The sequence below is a fragment of the Hyperolius riggenbachi genome, chromosome 10, assembly GCF_040937935.1.
Source record: "Hyperolius riggenbachi isolate aHypRig1 chromosome 10, aHypRig1.pri, whole genome shotgun sequence".
Classification (NCBI taxonomy): Eukaryota; Metazoa; Chordata; class Amphibia; order Anura; family Hyperoliidae; genus Hyperolius; species Hyperolius riggenbachi.
The window spans coordinates 14,972,779-14,996,104 of NC_090655.1; the positions used below are offsets into that span (position 1 = coordinate 14,972,779).

At 45.6% G+C, this 23,326-nt stretch overlaps 1 protein-coding gene across 1 annotated transcript in view; it reads left to right on the forward strand.

The window, feature by feature from the left end:
- The window catches only part of DOCK1 (dedicator of cytokinesis 1), a 589,023-nt gene that overhangs the window by 425,031 nt on the left and 140,666 nt on the right, over nt 1–23,326 (forward strand). The window contains exons 31-32 of the mRNA XM_068258876.1: nt 14,467–14,545; nt 22,874–22,975. Of these exons, the coding sequence (XP_068114977.1) occupies nt 14,467–14,545; nt 22,874–22,975 (181 nt within the window). The remainder of the gene's footprint in view (nt 1–14,466; nt 14,546–22,873; nt 22,976–23,326) is intronic.

The window sequence follows — 23,326 nt, forward strand, 5'->3', positions numbered from 1 at the left end:
GCGATGGGGACGCTAGAGAGGCTAATCATTCCAGTGTGCATGTCAATTAAATGCAAATGGTTTGCATCTTGGAACTGGGCCAATCAAAATCAACAGGAAGTGCCATGCTGCCTACATTAAATTTGCATGGAAGCTGGATTAATTGCCATCTCATTAACCATCTCTCCTCCTCACTTGATGCTCCTTTGAGAACCGGCATTAGGACCGTCAGAAAGTTAAGGTAGAGCTCCAGTGGGTGTTTTTCAAATAGGAATTCATTTATTACACAAAATTTCTCCCCAAGTAGCATTCATGTGGAAACGAGATCTGATCAGGTGATTGATTTTTATGTCTCTGATTGTGAGAGCGATCTATAGTAGAATCACAGGCAAAACAAATCAGTACGATGCCGTGGGACTCCAACCCGATCGTTATCACACACTGTCATCCTCAGGGTGTTAATCTATGACACCAAACCAACCGGTTTCGCAAACTAGCATCCTCAGGGGTTAACCCATGACGCCAAACCGACTGGTTTCACACACTAGCATCCTCAGGGGTTAACCCATGACGCCAACCTGACCGATTTTACACATTGGTATGCTTGGGGGTTAAACCATGAATCCAACCTAACCGGTTTTGCACACTAGGGCCTCGATTCATTAACCGGCGCTAAGCCAGTTAGGAGGCCTTAAGAGCTAGTGGGCGCAAACCACAGCGTTAGGTGGTTTGCGCTCACAGGACCACCCACATCGCGCGCAGCATGGCGGGACAGTCATAGTGCGCGGTGCGACATTATCGTCGCACCCGCTGCCCTGTAAGCGGTGTGCTTGACGCGACAAAAACGGCGTATGGGGTGCACCCGAAACGGCGCATCAATGCGCCGTTTCGGGGGCACCCGATGTGACAAAAACGTGCGCTGTTTACAGGGCAGCGGGTGCGAAGATAACGTCGCACCGCACACTAGGACTGTCCCACCGCGCTGCACGCGATGTGGGTGGTCCTGTGGACGAAGTAGCTCTGCGCGGCCGTTAGTGCGCACAGAGCTACTTAAGGGGCACTAAAGGCTTTTCACAGCGGCGCTAACACTTAGCGCCACTTTATGAATCAAGCCGTAGACCTGTTTCACACACTGGCATCTTCAGGGATTAACCCATGATAGCACTATACTCCTACTTTTGCCCGGGATTCTTACATAGAGCATTGCCTATGTTCATCGTGGAAGGATTCCTGCTGGGGGAGGCTGCATTCTATCTTTTGGGATGTTCCGTTAGAGGACACAGACGCTACTGTGGATCCTGTGAAATCTTTATCTGCCGGGATAGCATTGGCTATCCAGCACACACTTGATTAACAACCTTATAACGTGGGTCGGTAACAGCTGGCCTTTGTTTATCTCACTATTGGCACCCATTGTTTTTGATTCCTCTGATTGGGAGTAATTGCGGGAGACCTGCGCTGAAATTCCCCATTAGATTAGACTGATTAGAACATCAGCTGTGAAACTTGTGCATCCTTAAAGTGGACCTGAACTCAGAACTTCCTCTTTGCCCTAAAAGATAAGCAACAGGATAATAACATTTAAAGCAAAACGTTCCTTTGTTACAGCTGATACAAATCCTGCCATACATCTGCAGTGTGTCTACTTCCTACTTTCATGGACGCAGACATCGGGTTAACATCCTGTGGTTACAAATTAGCTGCTCTGCCACGGTAGAGGAGATTCCTGAGCTGACACAGCTGAAAGCTCAAATTACAGTAATGATTAGTCAAAGATGAGGGGGAATTAGGCAGGCTCTCTAAATACATACAAGGGGCATTTCTCTGTTTTCCTTCTATCCTGTGCAAGAGTTCAGCTCCACTTTAAAATGAAAACATATGCAGTGGAAAAGGAAATGTTACGCTCTGTATGCAGACCTGCTTCTACTGACCAGGGTTCCCAACTCATCCCTTTAAATACTGGCACATCTAAGTTATACAGGTTCTGGGACTTCTCACAGATAATCAGTGCCTAAACTGCACCTAACTAGCCACAAGACATGTATATTTCATAAGCGTCTATTTAAAGGGATGAGTTGGCAACACTGCTACTGACCCGGATGGGAGCTTTGGGAATACGGAGGGCGGGTCTATCATTTGTGCCGTTTCCTGTACCGATGTGTGGCCATGCCTCTAGGTCAGCTGAGCAGCAGGATAGGTTGAGGCATGAACGGTCATTCTATGATGTGGAGGTAGGCGGGGCACACGGTGATGGGTGTGGCCATATGAAGCCGCATGCAGTGATTGGCATAGAACAGATGGAATTATTGACTCCAGCCCCTTGCAGCTGTCCTGTGCCCTCGCCGCAGCTCAGGTGGCTCCCAGTACCCTCCAGTGCAGATGCCATGTCCGTGCGACTCTGAGAGCTGCTTGCGCAGGTAGCATCTTGCGCCGGAGGGGCCCCGGGCCACCAGCGGGGTCCGGAGCAGCGGCGAGAGCACAGGACGGCTGGCAGGGGCGGGAGCAAGCCCCAGGTAAATGGATTTTTTTTTTATTGTTCTCGGATGTGTCCTTTGAAATATTCAAAGAGTAAGCTTTTATAATCTAGTAATATCTTTGCCAGACTTGCATCGTATGTTCTGGACCTAATCTCTAAAGCACAACGTATATACATTTGGGTGTCACAAAGAGGCTGAGGCATTCTTCACCATTCAATGTCATTAAGATGTATTATGTACAATTGAACATCAAAAAGGAGCCTGGAGCTTGCCTTACTAATACAAATCAATGCCATTAAAATGTTGTAAAGATGTTTGACAACCAGATTAAACCTCTTGAGAGCTTCTCAAATACCTTGAAAGTCCAACCTGACACGCAAGGATTGTAAATCCAAGATTTACTCAGATAAGGTCGTTAAAAAAGAGCAGATCAAATATTTAAGGCGGAGATAGTTGTATTGAATATAAAGTAGTACGAGCACAAATATGGCAGTCTGAGATCCTAGATCTGCAGTGTTGGACCATTGTATACGTTTTGTTTCCACCATCACTCTATCGCTCTGTAATTTGGGGGGATACCCGAAGTGACATGATGAGATAGACATGGGTATGTACAGTGCCTAGCACACAAATAACTAGGCTGTGTTCCTTTTTTTCTTTCTCTGCCTGAAAGAGTTAAATATCAGGTATGTAGAGTCAGCCACTTAGATACCTGATATTTAACTCTTTCAGGCAGAGAAAGAAAAAAGGAACACAGCCTAGTTATTTGTGTGCTAGGCACTGTACATACACGTCTATCTCATCATGTCACATGTCAGTTTAAACAAACCTGGCCTATTCTTGAATAGTGAGCTACATTTTCTCATAGCAGATAGCAGGGCTGTGGAGTCGGTCCAAAAATCATCCAACTCCTTAGTTTATGAAACCTCCGACTCCAGGTACCCAAAACTGCTCTGACTCAATGACTTTAGTCCAGAGATGTCAAACCGGTCCTTCCAGGGCCGAGGTCCTCAAACATTTTTGGTACAGCTGAAATGAATTGATGGGTCTGAATCAGGAAAGGTGTGGTCCATCAGATAGAACACATTCCTCTTTCTCAGTCCATCCTAAACTCTGGCATGGATCTGGCCCTCCAGGCCTGGAGTTCCACACCTGTGCTCTAGTCGAATTCTTAACAGGGCTGTGGAGTTGGTACAAAAATACTCTGACTCCTACTCCTCCGTTTATCGAAACCACTGACTCCGACTCCAGGTACCCAAAATTGCTCAGACATTGAACAAATTTGTAACATGCAGTTAATCAGCGGGGAAGGAGGAGAGGATTCCTGGCCGTGTGTCAGTGACTGGAGGGCGTGGCGTGAAATGTCGACGGCAGACCTCTCTTAGCAATCTGTTGGTTCTCCCTGGAATGGGAAACAGTAGACAAAATACAATGAGGCGCCCGGGGGCAGCGCTGATTCCATCAGTATAATCTGCTCCCTGTTGTAATGCAGCATCTCGTTAATACCGTATCAGAGCGCCCTTATTGCGTACTTCATCATGCTTCATTTAGAGGGAGCTTGTTACTGTCACCCACACACGGCACGCCGTGACATACCAATATGCCGAGATACCGGCCCGCGCCGCAGATTAATGGTGTTAATTAGACTTTACTGGAATAATGATGTTTTCTCTTTTTTTACAAAAAAAAGAGAGATCAATAGTGAAGTCATTTGAATAACAGGTCAAATATTCTGCATTGCTGTAATTTATTCTCTGTACACTCAGCCTCGGTGTTATGTGCTGGAGCCGACGCGTTTCAGAAATATAATAAAAAACAGCTTTGTGGGCAATTACAGCTCCAGCGTGGGGTTAGGGGGTGCTTAAAAGTCACCAAAACGGTTTCATTAATTTGGTTGTGAATGAAAGCTTAATATCCATTTATGATATGCGCTGCCATCCCCTGTACCTTGTACATCATTATACTCTGGTCTCTGTGCGCCTCATGCCTCCTATATCATTACATCTCAGCGATCTACACTGAGTAGCCAGTAGGAGAGGGCCTTAGTGCAGAAGGAAAGGAATTCTGGGTCACCCTGTAAGGTGGGGCCCAATGAAAGTTGGCCCGTAGTTAATAGTTACACCCCTTCAGGGGGCTTTTAGATTTCCTTTTAGCCCCTTATAATATCCTAGCTGTTCTGGTTTGCCATGATTTAAAGAGAATCCGTAACCAAGAATTTAACTTCATACCAATCAGTAGCTGATACCCTTTCCCATGAGAAATCTTTTCCTTTTCACAAACTGATCATCAGGGGGCGCGGTATGGCTGATATTGTGGTGGAACCCCTCCTACTGTGTGATGCCAGGACCATGGTCCTGACAGTTTCCGGTCTGTGAGCCTTGTTGCCTTGTGAGAAATAACAGCGGTTTACAGCTGTTTGCAACTGCCAAAAAAGTCAAGCAGCATCTCCTTCCAGTAAGATCACCTGCCAGCAGTAAAAATTTCACCATGTGATAAATGTCAGAATGTAAATCAGGGAGAGGTAAGATTTTACCAGGGCTGTGGAGTCGGTACAAAAATCCACCGACTTTGACTCCTCAGTTTAGGATTCCACCGACCTCGACTCAGACTCCTCTAATTTGCATATTACAATCTTGTTGATTGAAAGTATGTAACATGAAATTCGTCTCTTAACTGCCAACGCTTAGGAATTTTTAAAAGGCAACTGAAGTGAGAAGGATATGGAGACTGCCATATTTATTCCCTTTAGTCATTGACTAAAACTAGTCCTTGGTAAGAGTACTTGTAAAAGGTACAGGCCGGAACAAAGAACATCTATCAGGCCCTAGGCAATGTAAGTGTGGGTACATGTAAGAATGATGTGCAGGTACTCTGCAGGGGAATGAGGAGATTCTTCCTCTATTACACATTCTTCATGCACAATCTGAACCAGGTTTATGGGTGACAGACAACACCTCTGTGTTCAATGTGCACAACATTCTCTGTGGATTCCCTGCAGCTCTGTGGGGAGTGCATATGTAGAGTATAGTACTACTGTGTAACAAAGTAAACCTGAGACAGATGAAATTAAAGTTTTATACATACCTGGGGCTTCCTCCAGCCTCCTTCAGGATAATCAGTGCCTCGTTGTCCTCCTCCGCCACCTGGATCTTCTGCTATGAGTCCAGGTACTTGAGCCAGTCGGGCGTAGTGCGCATGCACACACTCCGCCGCCAGGAGCATACTACACCTGTGCAGCACTATTGCGCAGGTGCAGAATGTTCCTAGCTGTGGGAGCGGCATGCGGCCGGACAGCGCTGACTGGCTGAATTACCTGGACTCATAGCAGAAGATCCGGGTGGTGGAGGACAGTGAGGGACTGATTAGCCTGAAGCGGGCTGGAGGAAGCCCCAGGTATGTATAAAACTTTACTTTTCATCCGTCTCCGTTACCCTTTAATTTGTAGTCACCAAACCAAATTTTAACAACGTATCAAATTATTTGATTTCATGAGCAAAAGAGTGCATACATTTGCATAAATCAGCATCAATGCAGAATTATTTCCATCTCGTTGACCATCTCTATTAGTGACACAGCTACACATCAGGCTTTATTCTTACAGCATAGATGTTATTTAGTGTATATAAGAGATTCCTGTGTACACATCATATATACAGTCACAATCAGATATGTATATCTGACCTTAAAAATACGGGGACTGCTTTATTGAAGCAGCACAAGTAAGTAATTTTGATTGGTTTATTTCATTTTTGTGGACTAAGCACAGCTATTACTGTAGGTATAAATTATTTATGATGACTATTATCTGAGAAATAGAACATTTTATCATATTTTCTATTTTAATTACAGTTTAAATTCATTAGGAGTCGGAGTCGGTGCATTTTTTTCCCAACTTCGACTCCAGGCACCCAAAATTACTCCGACTCCACAGCCCTGGATTTTGCAATGGGCAAACACTGACTAAATCATTTATATATAATTATTGTAAACATGAAGCACTTTTTTTTATTACATTATTTTCACTGGAGTTCCTCTTTCACTGGGTAATCTACACTGAGTTGCCCAAAAATTAGAGACACACCTTATTTGGAAGTAAACCAGTCCAACGGTGACGTAGAATGACGTAACAAAGCAGAGCTGCTTATATAACGAACGCTCATCTTCGGACGACATCGTTTATCACGGAAGTTAATGCCAGAATGGGTAAGACAAAAGATTCAAGCGACTTTGAGCGAGGGATGATCCGTCAGTGCAAGAAGAGCTGGTGCTAGCATCTCTGAAACAATGACTCTTTTTTAGGATTTTCTTGCCCAACAGTATCTCAGGTGTTAAGAGAGTGGCAATTGACAAAAAACTTCACGTGATAAGGACTATTACAGCTGAATTCAATGCAGGCGCATCACAAAGGATATCGCAATGCACAAGACAAATGAGTGCCTTTGTGATGCAATTAAATAGCTTGGATCACCTGTAAGCTTACATGGTCAGGGACCTCCCCCTACTGTTTCCTGTTTCTCTGTTTTGTTTTGAAAATGAACAGTATTGGCAATGTTTTCAAACTATATGCATCAATTATATGAATTTGTACTTGTGTTGCTGGATGTCCTGATTGTACAGTGTAAGGAACTACTCCTGTATTTATCCATCCCACTATGGTCTGTTTTTAAAAGATGTTCAGCACTACGGAAGATGTTGGCGCTATATATATATAAAAAATAATAATTATAAATAATAGAGCTTAAAACAGAGGTGCCAAAAAGAATAAAATACACTAAAAACAGTTTAAAATAGGAGGTAGTGATGGACTGACCTCCCCATTGAAGATTTAAATTCTGAATCATGCAAACAACTTTATTTTGTACTTCACAATATAGTGTGACACGTTTCGCAGGTATTTATTCCACTTCCTCGGGTAATAAGACAGGAGGAACTGGTTAGGAGCATTTACAGAGGTGCCATGCTTTCTAAAAGCTCCTAACCAGCTACTCCTAGCTACAAAATGAAGTTGTTGGCATGATTCAGACAATTCGAGTCTTTAATGGGGAGGTAAGCCCACCACTGCCTCCCATTTTAAACAGTTTTTAGTGTATTTTATTACTTTTGGGTGCCTTTGTTTTGATCTGTTATTGCAAGTTTGTCTACCCTTGGTGCAGGGTGTCACCCCCTTCTGTCCTACAGAAAGCGACTTCTTAGCCCGAGTGGGGTTGGGTGAGATCTCCCCACCTGCCTTTACAGTGGTTGCCTTAGTGGTAACCCACTCTTGGGAGTATTCACTACTGTTACTCAACGTGCAACACTATTTTGAACTCTGTGTCCCCCGTCTGTACATATCAAATTGGAGGGGTGTGTGGGTGTGTGTCACTATCAGATAAAAACGTCTTGACTGATTTCAACGAAATTTGGTATACAGATCTCTTACTCCCTGAGAATATATGTTCTGGGCATGTTAAACTCCCCTTTCCCGCACACCAGGGCGGATCCACAACAGGCAATTAGATTTCACCCATTGATGTCAATGGGAAAATTTAGAAGGCTGCTATTCTCAAAGTAATAAAGCCATAGTCCCCAAACTTAGCACAGTTGGTCACTTGGTGACCGGGGTTAAAGAACAACTAAAGTGAGAGTAATATGGAGGCTGCCACATTTCTTTCCTTCCTTGCCTGGGAGCCCTGTTGATCTATTTGGCTTCAGTAGTGTCTGAATCGCACCTGAAACAAGCATGCAGCTAATCTTGTCAAATCTGACCATGTCAGAAATGCCTGATCTGCTGCATGCTTGTTCAGGGTCTGTGGCTAAAAGTATTAGAGGCAAAGGATCAGCAGGGCTGCCAGGCAACTGGAATTGCTTAAAAGGAAATAAATGTGGCAGCTTCCATATCTCTTTTGTTACAGTTGTCCTTTAAAAATTCAAGGAAAAGTGGGTGGAGCATAAAACAGCCAATCACATTCCAGCTATTCATTTCAAATGGTGAAAATGTAAACTGCAACCATTCTTAGACTGTTAATCGCAGGGGTCTTAAACGTTCATGTACAATTTACCTCCAGGCTCTCTGAGGTTGGATTTCCTGTTCCTGTAGTCAGTACAGATAATGTAGTGACATAAATGATACACTGGACGTTCCCCCATCTGTAATGTGTTCTATGATATGTATTGTTATTATATTTGCTCGAGGTGCCCGGGAAATATATATCTTATAGCTATCCCTGCTTAAGACAGAGAGATCACTTAACAGGGACATGGTAATTGCTTGGCCCGATTTCTGTGATTTCGGCAATTAATGAAGCTCATAGTCTTCTTGCCTTCCTGATAGTGGTTATCTTTTTCCATTATTTCGTTCAGTGGACTGAAATAATTATCAGTATTGATTACACTCTTCACCTGTTATTACCTGTGCCAGAAGCCCAGCTGGGAAATGCGAAGCTGAAATCGCGAGCGACCGGGAGCCGAGACGGAACTGTGACAAGCCTTCTTTTAAATACCGCCTGCTGGTCTTCCATGCGTGACGCCATGAAATTAGGGGGCAGATTGTTCCAAACCGGCGCAGAGAAAAATGAAGCAGAACTGGTGCAAAAATGGAGGAGATCAGATAGAGGATTATGATTGGTTCCACTGAACATCTCCATTAATTCAGGCAGCAAAGGTCTAGGAGGCACCTAAACAACCAATGGTATTTTCCACAAACATATATACGTCTATATATAATCGTAAGGTGGGTGTCCGCCTACCTTAATGAGGACTAGTGGAAGGTATAATTGAGACAACTCATTTTTATTCAGCACATTGGATAACGCATTTTACAGCCTGATGCCGCTTCGTCAGATCAATAATGTGACAGTAGGGAAGCCTGGGGAGATTGAACTTCAATTCTGCACCAGGTTTGCAACAATTCTTCTTGCCCTGGTTTCACGTAATCTGCTGCACTGTGTATTAGAAGTTCCCACCATTACTGCTAAGGGAAAACTTGAATTTACTGCTGTCAATTGATTGTTTTAATGTGTACCTAACCCAAGGCAAAGCTACTAGGTAAACGGAGGAAGTGTGTTCATGCTGGATCCATATACCTCTATGCATTGTCCGTTCCTCTCCTTGTTCCCTCCGGTTCCTGTAATCACACCTTTAAAATCTGACTTAATGAGGCGGGAATGGGAGGGTCATAGGAGGGAACATCCCTGCAAGCCCTCCTCTTCCTGTCTGGAAAATTGACTTAAAAAGTGGTCTAACACCCAGTATTTCAACTTTGCTTTAAAAGATTGCTTACAGCTTATAAACTATTATGCAAGATTTTTTTTTAGCAGAAATTCACTGAATGGATTAAACATGACATTTTAGTGCTGCATTTAGCTAGAAATGCTCCTTGTGCTTGCTTGTTTAGTTACAAATGTATCTATCTACAATGTAACAAACAAACACTGCTTTGAGAGAACAAAGAGGGCTTCCCCAGCAGGCTTTTCAAAGGTCTATTTGTATAACAAATAAAGATACATTTGTAACTAAAAGATAAGAACAGATGCGGATTCCTAGTTGAATCCAACACTAAAATGTCATGTTTAACCCATTCAGTGAATTTCTGCTTAAAAAAAAATCTGGCATAATAGTTTGTAAGCTGTAAGCAATCTTTTAAAGCAAAGTTGTAATGCTGGGTGTTAAACCGCTTTAAAGAGACTCTGTAACAAATTTTTCAGCCTTAATTCTTCTATCCTATAAGTTCCTATGCCTGTTCTAATCTGCTCTGGCTTACTGCAGTCTTTCCTAACTGCACTGTCTCTGTAATAAATCAATGTATCTTTCCTCTGTCCTGTTTGTCGGGCTAAAGCTTGATTGTGTGGAATGTGCAGGGCTGCTTGTGATTGGTAGAAGCGATACACACCCTCTGCAGGCCCCCTGCATACTCTGTATGACTCACACACTATGCTTAGCTGAGCCTATTAGAAGCTGGTTAGTTTGTTTGTAAACACTGCCTAAAACTGTTAATTACAAGCCAGGATTGCAGCAGAGAGTGGCAGAAACAGCACAGAGGGGCCCAGGAGAAAATAAGGAATAGAATGGTATGCTTTTTAGTGTAAGAATATTAGAGTACAGATTCTCTTTAAGCTCGAAAGTCAGATTTTTTCTAGGAGTGGTTATGCCTGGGGAACGAGGAGAGAAATGGACAGTTGTCCTTTAAGGTACCAACACGCAATATAATTAAAGTATCCAATTTTATGGGAATTTAATAAAAATGACCAGTTGTACAAAACAATGAAAAGCTTTTTATTATTTTTTCCGATATAAGTTGATCAGGAGTGGTGGATTTTTCTGATCAATTTTTATGAATGTTGAATGGTATAGGGTAGATCGTTAATATCTTAATGTGTGAACCCAAACAATTTTCAGTCATTTTTTTTTCTTAATTGGGGAAAAATTGAACACATGTGAGTGGTACTTTGGTCAGATTTTTCAAACGTTACAATGAATCTGAAAAATTGATTGTATTTTTTTGAATTGAAAACAAAGTTTAAAATTTGTATGTTGTGCGGCTTCCTTAAAGTTGGTAAAATTGAGAAATGTAAAAAAAAAACAGAATAAGTAATTGGTTTTCAGCACAAGTAACTATTTCAAAACGATCATTCACACTTGCGGAGTTCTCTTAACAAATATATTTATTTCAAGGATTAAAGAAAACCTAAACTGAGAAGGATATGGATTTTTCCTTTTAAAATAATACCAGTCACCTGACTCTCCGGCTGATCCTGTGCCTCTAATACTTTTATCTACAGCCCCTCAACAAGCATCCAGATCAGGTGCTCTGACTGAAGTCAGACTGGATTAGCTGCTTGTTTTAGGCGTGTGATTCAGCCACTACTGCAGCAAAAGAGATCAGCAGGACTGCCAGGCAACTGGAATTGTTTAAAGGAAACATCCATATCCCTCTCAGTTAAGGTTCCCTTTAACTTTCCTGGCGGTAAGCCCAAGCTGAGCTCGGGCTATGCCGCCGGAACACACCGCTCAGGCCCCGCTGGGCCGATTTGCATAATTTTTTCTTTCCTACATGCAGCTAGCACTTAGCTAGCTGCGTGTGCAATCCGATCGCCGCCGCTCCCTGCCGATCAGTCGTGCTGCAGCCCCCCCCAGATCCCGTGCGCTGCCTGGCCAATCAGTGCCAGGCAGCGCTGAGGGGTGGATCAGAGTCCCCTTTGACGTCAGGACGTCAGTGACGTCGTCCCGCCCGTCGCCATGGCAACGGGGGAAGCCCTCCAGGAGATCCCGTTCTTTGAACGGGATCTCCTGATCTTCGAGCACCAGAGGCGATCGGAGGGGCTGGGGGGATGCCGCTGAGCAGCGGCTATCATGTAGCGAGACCTTGTCTCGCTACATGATATAAAACTTTTTTTTTTTAAACAGCTGTGCTGCCCCCTAGCGGATTTTAATAAACCGCCAGGAGGGTTAATGAAGATGAAATTATCCTGCTAAATGGGACTTTGGGTAAACACCATCATTAAGGAAACCTGACAGAAGAGGACACAGAGAGCCCAAAATAGTGTAATCTGTACTGGCAAATGGAAATTGTGAAATCAAGCAGAAATATACTAACAAACCAGGGTTACCTCCAAGTAACCACTGTATAGGCAGGGGAGGAGATTAGACCTGTGGATAGTGATTAAGATGTCGCTCTCTGTAGATCAGGAAGAAAAAGGGTGTGTCACCCCTCCACCAGGGGTGGACTCAGTTATGTATAAAGCAAACAGAGGCACCAACAGGATAAAAAACTCTAAAATGTTTAACATTGCTAAGGAGGCAGTGGTGGACTTACAGATGCGCTGAACGTATGTCTGACCTATTGCTGCCATATACTCCTCTTTTATTGCCTGATGAAGCAGGTTTAAACCTATGTAACGCGTTGCAACCTTGTTTTGGAGTATGCCAATAAAGTTACGTCTCTTTTTGAAACTGACATTTCTAGTGTCTGCTTCCAGGAGGTAAGTCCACCACTGCCTCCTTGGCAATTTAAAAAAAATATAGTGTTTTTTTATCCTGTTGGCACCTCTGTTTGCTTTATATCATTAAGGAAACCTAAAATGTTTTTTTTTTTTAAAAAGGAGTTTAACTTACCTGGGGCCTCTATCGGTCTCCTGCAGCCGTTCTGTGCCCACGCTGGGGACAAACGCTCCTCCGGTTCCTCGAAGCTGCTCAGATTCACTTTGTAAGTCGGCGGGGCACTGCGCCTGCATGACCCTGGTCGCGCACATCCTCTCTCCCACTCGTGTTGCCGGGAGTGTCCTGTGCAAACACAGTACGAGGTTTCCTTGTGGATGCCGTTGACTTCCAAGTCAGCGGCAAAGAAATAGAGCCGAGGTGGGGGACTGGAGGATCCTTTGGAGACGTTGTGGGCGCAGGGAGGCTGCAGGGGGCTGGCAGAAGTTAGACCCCCCTGGTCCGCTTTAGTAATAGGGTATTGGCTGTAATCATGTTAATGAACACTGCTTTGGATAGTGAAGGGAGAGCACACATGCCCCATATGGAAATTGAATTCTGGAGGGCAGTATTTTTGTACAGATGTTACGTGGTTCTTGCTTGATCTGACTCTCCTGGGAGATTGGCTGTCCACAGGTTAGGATTCTCCAGGTCAAGCCCCACAGCAGGAGGACTCCAGCCTCCCTCATTTGTTAATTCTTCAAACCACTTCTTTATTCCCTTTACCTGCATTTCCTTCTTTCACTTTCATGTTCTTTCCCAACCTTTGACGCTCTACCTCCCCCCCACCCCATTATCCTCCTTCCCCCATGATACCCACCCAAATCTGAAACCAAAAATGCTTTATTGGCGGGATCAAATACATTTAGCATTGCCAAAGCCCATTTGCCTCTCTTAATTACCCATTCCCATCTTCTTTCTACCCCTTCCCATCTCCTTGCCTCCCCACTCTCCTTCCCCTCATTTCTACTTCTTTCCTTTTCCTCTCCTCCACTTCCTCCTTCTCCACTCCCTTCCTCCTCCTCTACTCCACTCCCCTCCCTTCCACCACCTCCTCACCACTCTCTTCCTCCTCTCTTCCACTTTCTTACCTTCCTCCTCCACTCCCCTCCCTTCCTTCACCTACTCACCTACTCACCACTCCCTTCCTCCTCCACTGCCTTCATCCTCCTCCACTCCCCTTCTTTCCTTCCTCCTCTCCTCGCTTCCCCTTTCTCCTCCACTCCCTTCCCCTTCCTCCTCCACTCCCTTCCCCTTCCTCCTCCACTCCCTTCCCCTTCCTCCTCCACTCCCTTCCCCTTCCTCCTCCACTCCCTTCCTTCTCCTCACCTCCACCTTCTCCTCTCCTCACCTCCACTCCCTTCCTCCTCCTCTCCACACCCTTCCTCCTTTTCACCTCCACTCCTTTTTCCTTCTCTCCTCTCCTCCTTCTCCCAATCTTCCCTCACTATACTGCTGAACAAGTATCTTGGCCTGGCTGCAGGGCTGGGCCGAGGCAGAGGCGAGAGAGGCCTCAGGGTGCAGTGTAGGAGGAGGCGCACAACTCACTCAGGTATCATTCCCCTATTTTTATTTTTATTTTTTGAAGCAAAGAGAAATAAGAAAAGGGGACACATGGCAGTGACTGCACGCCAGATAACTAGAGATTTGGGGGCGCCTCTTAGTCTAATAGCAATCAGTGTGTGACGGCTGGGGTGGGAGGGATGGAGGGGCGCACTATAGTGTCTCAGCCTTGGGTGCTGAAGGACCTTGTCCCGGATCTGCCTGGCTGTACTGCCTGTTGGTCTGGCATCACAGTCGTCACATCATGCTTTGGACGCCCGGTAACCTTTAAAATCAGTCTCGGCCTCTGGCCAAAGCGTCGTCCCAGATATTCTCTGCAAGTTAAAGTCAGCACTTCCTGCTGCAGATACTCTTACATAACACTGTAATGACATCTTACTTTTCAGCGGCAACTTTTCCCCTCGTAATGCAGCGATTGGCATCTAATTAAAATGCACAACCTGCCCGGCTGGAAAATGTCAGTAATTGTACACTTTTTTTTACCTTGATCTTGCAGAGTGTTCTTACGGGCAATTAATCAGTACGCAGACATGCTGAATAAGAAGTTTCTGGATCAAGCCAACTTTGAGCTGCAGGTAAGATTCCATATTTTATTTTAATATTTGATGAATCCCAGCTGCAGACATGGAAAATGGCGCCTAGAAAAAAGGGTACAGTGGGTTGTCGCTACAATTAGCGATATTCTACTGCAGGATTCCGATAGTAAAGTATCCTAAAGCTGCCTAAATATCCCTAAACCTAAGACCCCCCCTGGTGGTGCTTAACCCCAAGACCCCCCCTCCCAGTGGTGCCTAACCCTAAGGCCCTCCCCTAACCCTAAGGCCCCCCCATTAAGTGATGGCTAACCCTAATGCCCCCCTGGTGGTGCTTAACCCCAAGACCCTCCCCCTCCCAACCCCCGGTGGTGCCTAATGGCCCATACTCACGAGGGACTTTTGTCGCCTCAACACGCGGCGCGCGCGTGTTGCGGCGACAGGTCGCCCGTGAGTATGGGCCGTCGCGCGCGCGCACCCCGAACTGTCGCCCGTCGCTCATGTCGCCATGCGATTGAAAGTTTCAATCGCATGGCGACAGTCGCCGCCGCACCTCCCCCGCAACTGTCGCTAGTCCGCGTGAGTACGCGGACTAGCGACAGCAACCTCCATTGTGGTAAATGGAGCTTCCGGCGGGGGGAGGAGGAACGTCGGCGACAGCTTCCGTCTCGCCGCTGGTCCCTCTTCCGCGTATGTACGCGGAGGGACCTGGCGAGGAGCTGTCGCCCACACGCTCACGTGTGCTGGCGACAGGCCACTTCTGCAGCCTGTGAGTACGGGCCATAAGGCAGCTAAATCCTCTGGTGGTGCTTAACTCCAAGACCCTCCCCTCCCCCCCTTCCCCCACACACACACACAGTGGTGCATACCCTTAAGAACCCCCCCCCCCCCCCTCCTGGAGGTGTCTAAACCTATACTCCCTTCCCCTGGGTGCCTATCCTCCTACCTCCCCCCCCACACACACACACAGACACTCTGCCTCAAATCAGCGATATGCGACAAGGAAGCTAAATCTCTGCGTCTGATTAGCAGAAGTAAAAGCATGGGGCTTGTGGGAATGTTAATTGCGACATAGCGGAATGGAGCGCCCGCTATGCAATGCCGCAATTAGCATTTCTGCAAGCCCCTTTGCCTGCGATGCTTTCACTGCCGCTAATCAGGTGTCTCTCACCACCGAGATTTAGCTTCCTTGGCGCATATTGCGCCGATTGTAAAATAAAAAAAAAAAAAGTGATTTGCAGCAAATGTGGGTGGATGGCGGTGCCCGCTATCGGGCGATCCCGGCGCCGAAATGTACCTTTTGTTTTTTTTCTCTAAGGCTCCGTCTTTTGCCCTTTTTTTCCGGCTTCAGTCCCAGCTATTTATAAGCATATCTTCCCGTGACTGACGGTTCTCTGAAGACGCGCTTCACCCGCCCACAGAATTCCTTCTGCCTGGATAGAGAGGAAGCAGCGTATTGATTCGCCTTGTTTTGTTTGTAAATATTGCAATATATATGTTAATTGGTGGAACATAACACCTACAAGTAACAAAGAAATCAGCAGTTTCTATGTTAAAAAAAAAAAGTGTTGCTGAAAAGTGCCGCTGTTCACAGCCTCTAAACCTAACGAGTTGTAGCTGATAAATAACAAAATAAGTGTTAAGTTCGCGTGGAAAGACTTGATATGAGATGATTCCAATCGTGTGTCTAGGCAAAGAAAAGATGCTTGGAAATTTGAGCGCTGGATTCTGTAATGTTACAGATATTCTGTCCCCTATAGTAGAATATTGGAGATGATACTATCCTTCTCTGTACACTAAGGGCCCTTTCACCACGGGCAGGTGGTGAAGTCACCGCCTGTCAGCTGCTCTCCTCTACCCCACCTACTCCTTACCTACGCCTAACACTGTTCTCCCCCTACATACTCTACCTACTCCCAACACTAACCTCCCCCTACCTACGCCTAACACTAACCACTCCCCACCAACTCCTACTCCTAACACTAACCACCCCCCTACCTGCACCCAACACTAACCTCTCCCCCACCTACTCCTAACACTAACCTCTCCCCTACCTACTCCTAACACTAACCTCCCCCCTACCTACACCCAACACTAACCACTCCCCCCTACCTATACCCAATGCTAACCACTCCCCCTACCTACAGCCTACCTACACCTAACACTAATCTCTAGCCCCCACCTACTCCTAACACTAACCTCTCCCCCACCTACTCCTAACACTAACCACTCCCCACCCACTCCTAACACTAACCTCCCCCCTACCTGCACCCAACACTAACCTCTCCCCCACCTACTCCTAACACTAACCTCCCCCCTACCTACACCCAACACTAACCCCTCCCCCCTACCTACACCCAACGCTAACCACCCCCCCTACCTACACCTAACACTAATCTCTAGCCCCCACCTGCTCCTAACACTAACCACTCCCCACTCACTCCTAACACTAACCTCCCCCCTACCTACACCCAACACTAACCACTCCCTCCTACCTACACCCAACACTAACCTCCAGCCTACTTACACGTAACACTAATCTCTAGCCCCCACCTACTCCTAACACTAGCCACTTCCCACCTACTCCTAACACTAACCTCCCCCCCCCCCCCCCCAACCTACTGCTCCTGCATTAGACACTTTGACCTCCTTAGCGTTAATCCCGAGTCAGGCTCGGGATGGAAACCTGCAGAACAGGGTGATAATCCTGAGTAGGTTTCATGCAGGAGCTGCTGCAGACCTCACTGTAGTATGTTTTTCTTCTTGTTTTTAGGGTCTAAAAGCTTGTGAAACAATGTTATGGCTTTTAGACCTTGAAACTGCAGCCGACTCCTTTACAATCGACTGTTGATATTCTTATCGAGCAAGTAGAAATAAAATTTAGAACATATTGAACTTAAATTGACTCATGCATACCTAACTCAAAACAATGAGCAGCGGTTTGGTCCTGTCTGCAGACGGGTGGGGTAGTGCGTCCCGTACTCGGCCGTATCGCGCGGTTTACGCCCGTCACACGAATGGAGGGAGCGGAACTGCTGAGAGCACAGCTGGTTTCTAGAAAGCGACTGCCTGGCAAGAGGAAGACCTCAGATCTATGACTGCTTTACTTGCATTTTTCTGGGTAAAACAGAAAGCTGATTGTACATCGGGGAGCCATTTAACCACCAGCATTTCTTTCCCGTTGTGCTGATCCGAAGGAATATTATCCAGCCCCGGCCTGAAGATGCTGAATACAATCTGCTTCAAGCACACCTTTAATTCAGTAATAAGCATAATATTGTGAGAGACAGAGCCTCTTTATTTGTTTCTCATTATCGTGAGGATTTTAATGTATTTTTGAAGTGCTCGGCTTACGGTGGAGTTTGGAATTTCTTAGCTAACTGACTTTGTGCTTACAGAATATTTCTGCCAGTGTAAAAGTGGGGACTGCTTGCTTAAAGGGAACCTGAAATGGCTATCAGGGGTGTATTTATACTTACCTGGGGTTTCTTCCAGCCCCATACGGTTTGTGGTCTCCCTCGCCATCCTCTCCGGCCGCTTGGTTCACTTGCTATCCCCCCCCCCAGTAAGCTGGCCAGTCGCAGCCAGTCGTGCGTTACTGCGCATGCACTGCCCAGCCGCGCGCACTCCCCCCGGCACACTCCGTGCTGGCGCAGTACTATTGAGCATGTGTAGAACACTCCCTGCTGTGGGAGCGCGCCACAGGGTATGCACGCGGCCAAGCCACACATTCGCAGAAGAGTGAGGCCGGCCAGATTACCGGGGAGGAGGGATAGCAAGTGAACCGAGCACCTGGAGAGGACGGGAGCCCACGGACCTCATGGACCTGGAGCAAGCCCCAGCTACTGTAGGCATAAATACATCTCTGATGACCATCTCAGGTTACCTTTAAAGAAGATCTGTAATGTTAAAAAATCCCAGTGGGTGGTACTCGCCTCAGGAGGGCGAAGCCTCTGGATCTTATCGAGGCTTCCCCCGTCCTCCTGCGTCCCACGGTGGTCTCGCTGCAGCCCACTGTACACGGGACATGTGAATATTTACCTTCCCGGCTCAGCGCAGGCGCAGTAGCGCCTCTCGGCTCGGAAATAGGTGGTAATAGCCCATCCCAGTTGGGTTCGCTCTACTGCGCAGGCACAAGTCTCCTGCGCAGTGGAGCTAACCCGACTGAGATCGGGCTATTTCCAAGTGGAAAGCTGCAACAGCGCCCCCGCTGGAACAGGGATAGGTAAATATTTACATGTCCCGTGTACAGTGGGCTGCAGCGAGACCACCATGGGACACAGGAGGATGGGGGAAGCCTTGATAGGATGCAGAGGCTTTCCCCTACCGAGGTGAGTACCCCCCCAGGGGAAATTCTTCATTACAGAGTCTCTTTAAAGTGGACCTGAATGAAAAATGCAATACCCATTACATAAAATGTGATAAATATTAGCACTGAATGAAAATAAAGCCATAAAAGTATTACGGAAAAGTCCCCTTTAACCGTAACTCAGGATTTCGGCAGGCAACCAGCTGGCATGCCTGGCGGGGTAGAATGGGGGTATTCCTTCCTCCGGGGGCTGTTAGCTCTTAGCAGCTTTGTGGTGTCCTTGTACGGCTCTCTGGCGTGTCATCTGACCCATATTGGGTCACATCACACACTGGAGGCCATTAAGCTTACAGGACTTAAAGAGAAACTCCGACCAAGAATTGAACTTTATCCCAATCAGTAGCTGATACCCCCTTTTACATGAGAAATCTATTCCTTTTCACAAACAGACCATCAGGGGGCGCTGTATGACTGATATTGTGGTGAAACCCCTCCCACAAAGAAATTCTGAGTACGTACTCTTGGCAGTTTCCTGTCTGTGAACCTTGTTGCATTGTGGGAAATAGCTGTTTCCAACTGCCAAAACGGCAAGCAGCAGCTACATCACTTGCCAGTAGTAAAAATGTCACCATGTAATAAATGTCAGATTATAAATCAGGGATTTAAAAGATTTTACAATGGGCAAACACTGACTAAATCAATTATACATAACGATTGTAAAAATGAAGCACTTTTTTTTTACTACATTTTCTTCACTAGAATTCCTCTTTAAGTAGACCAGAGAATTTGCGATTTCAGTTACGCATCACTCTGCTTTTAGTCTGGGGGAGGGGGGGGGGGGGGTTGGTGTTAATTTTAACTTCCCAGCCTGTGCCAGAAAAACGAGACTCTACTGTGTTTTAATGTCTAGTGGAGTGTAAATCCATATGCCAATTGGCACGTGTCCATTGCCAGCCAGCTTCTCCTCCAGCTCCTCCCTCCTGAATATGCGTATTAGCTGTGGGAGTGTCCACCTACACAAGTGTTTGTTTACCTGTAAGGTGCGGGCTAGACCAATGGAAACTGAGAACCGGAAAAACACAAAAGGAGAGAACACCAAGAACCAATAGTACAACATGGCTACACACCTAAATTTAAATATGTGTAAAGAGGTACACTCACAATTTTCAGGTTGAAAAACCTGCAACCATCAATATGGCTAATGAAAGAATACGTACCTGCACTCAGACTTGTGAGGATCCTCAGAGGTTACACTCCTGGTAAATTAGATAGTTCTTGAGGGTAAGAGCTTCTCTAAATATACAACCTCCTTACCCTGATGCACTCGAGTCTGACTGTCTGGCATGTTGTGATGGTTTATATTGATCTGATGAAGAGGGACATACCAAGAAACCAGTTGTCTGAACCCGTTTTTGTGCAATAAATTCTTGAAATTCGCAATTGCATTCTTATTTGCTACATTTGCTACTTCACTACAGGAGAGGTAAGCCAATCATACCTCTCCTTGTTGTGTGTTATACATTTCAGGTGCCTCTGTCATTTTAAGTCTGTTTTTGACGTGACTTAAAGAGGAACTCCAGTGAAAATAATGTAGTAAAAAAAAAGTGCTTCATTTTTTGCCATAATTATGTATAAATGATTTAGTCAGTGTTTGCTCATTGTAAAATCTTTCCTCTCCCAGTTTCACATTCTGACATGTATTACATGGTGACATTGTTACTGTGGGCAGGTTATGTAGCTGTTTCTAGCTGTGCTGGCTTTTACAGACAGCTGTAAACAGCCATTTCCTGTCTGTGAACATTGTTACATTGTGGCAGTTTGCCCAGAGTACCGCGGTACTCAGCTTCTTGTGGGAGGGGTTTCAGCACAAAATCAGTCATACAGCGCCCCCTGATGGTCTGTTTGTGAAAATCATTATATTTCTCATGTAAAAGGGGGTATCAGCTACTGATTGGGATAAAGTTCAATTCTAGGTTGGAGTTTCTCTTTAAAAGTGCATTTTTTTCGGACATTGGATTGCATTGGGTGAGTGGTGTGTGCCTGCGTGTGTTCACTCCACAACAGACCGTGGTGCTTCCCCAGAGTCATATGGCGCACCCCTACACTACAGATACAGCCCTGCTCCTGCTGGGCCTATTGTAGTGTGAACCAAGATAGTGCTATCTATTTTAGTTTTAGAAAATGAATTGTAAACAAAAGCAGGTTATTTTTAGGCATTGGAAAGCCTTTAGGAATCTTTGGAAAGCATTTTCAGGCGGTGTTCAGGTGCGGCAAACCATTAGATATGTGTTTTTTGGCATGGGGAGACCCAGATCACAGGGGAAAAGGTAGACAGCACTGGCTTTTAGGAAAGGCTACCTGATTTAAAGCTCACCTGACCTGAGCAAGGCTACCTAAGGTAAGCGCAGAGGTGTATTCATGTTGGATCCACATACCTCTGTGCATTGTTCGTACTGCTCCTTGTCCGAGCCCCCCTCCCGTCAACGTAATCACTCCTTCAAAAATTTGACTTTCAGCTAAGTTGTCTAGTTGTCAGGCAGGAAGAGGCAGTCTTGTACCAATGTTCCCCCCTATCACTCTTTCTTTCCCTCCCCTTAAAGGAATTGTCAGGCAAAAAAAGTTTCACTTACCTGGGGCTTCTACCACCCCCATGCAGCAATCCTGTCCCCCCGTAGTCACTCACTGCTGCTTCAGTCCCCCGCCGCCAGCTAGTTTAGTTTTTCCCGACCTCGGGGTCGGCAGGCCGCATTGCGTACATTTTTACGCATTCCCGCCGGTGCAGGAACATTAACACATACATTTCTATGCATTAGTGGTGCAACGAGTAAAAATGTACGCTATGCGGCCCGCCGACCCCGAAGTCGGCAAAAGCGAAACTAGCTGGTGGCGGGGGAGTGGAGCAGCAGTGAGTGACTGAGGGCACAGGATGGCTGCATGGGGCTGGTAGAAGCCCCAGGTAAGTTAAACTCATTATTTTATTTTTTTTGCCTGACAATTCCTTTAAGGAAAAGATCAGGGAACTGGTGGATGATGGGTGAGAACATTGCAGGAAGCCTTCCTTTTCCTGCCTGAAATGTGATTTTAGTTGAAAGTCTTAATTTTTAAAGGAGTGCTAATCGGGACCGGGAGAATGACGAGAGGAACAGACAACACACAGGGGTATGTGTATTCCTCATAAATATACCTCTGTGCTTACATTAAGGTCAGTTGTCCTTAAATAGCAATACTGATATAGATGCAACAGGATCGGCAACAGCAAATATGTTAAAATTAACAAAAATCTCTGCTGAAAACACTACAAAATATAGAAATTCTAAAGCAGCAGGACAGCCATACTATCCCAGGGAAAAACTACATATATAAGTAGATAAATACTTGTTCTACAAATGTAACAAATGTATTGTACTGTCCATGTTCTGATTTCAGTGAATTTTGTATAGTAAATAAAGATAAAACGGTTTCAGGCATTTTCCCTCTTTGCTGCCTCTGATTGAAGCCAATCCTGATGTAATTTCCTCCCTTACTTTTTCCCCCTGTTAGAAACTGCACTGTCCTATCTAGTTTGCTTTGTAAACACATGTGAGAACAGCATAGCTCGTATTTCAGCAGCTTCTGTAGAAGGGTGAGGTGTGTTTCCCATTTCAGCCTCCTGTCACACTGAACTTCCCTCAGCCAATCAGTGAGGAGCAGGAATGTGGGCGGGGAGATAACAAGCTTCCCTCTCCTCTGCAATGTACCAGATAGAGCCAGGCTGACTGAGATAAGATTTATTACAGCAGAAACATTTATGATTACATTTGAATGCTTGCAGTGCAGGGTCAGGTTGTAGACTGCATAATACACACAGAAATGATAAAAAATTTGTTTTTATGGCAGAGAATTCCGTTTTAAAACAGAAGGTAATTACTGGTCATCACTTTCAGCACATGTTCAAAAAGTAAAACCATAATGCAACACTCCAAGACAGTGGGTGGAGTTTTACATACCGTTCCCTTTTTTTGTTTGTAAGAACTGTAAATAGATTGATGACTTTAAATAATCACCTCCATTTTCTGTTGCAGCTGTGGAATAACTACTTTCACCTGGCGGTGGCCTTCCTTACCCAAGAATCCTTGCAGCTGGAGAACTTCTCGAGCGCCAAAAGAACCAAAATCCTCAACAAGTAAGTCTTCCGCAACAAGTCCTACCCGCTGTATTAAACGTATCGCCCATCAGCTCCTCTATAGAACCGAGCTATATATTTTAATTCAGTTAAATGGAGACCGGAGCTCATCTCGCTGTGCTGAGGAATGCATTGTGATTCTTCCTGCATTTTTCTCCCCCTTTATTGAAGAGCTTTGAGATGAAGGGAGCGGAGCTTTGTACTTCCATACGGCTTGATGGAAATGCTAATCCGTTTTGCCTCTGTGTGTACCTGTGTCTGAGTTCTGTCACGGCGCACTACAAAGCACACCGCTCACTCTGAAGACGCCCGTTCAATGGCACACGTTCATTGTGTCTGTCGCGGGAAACTT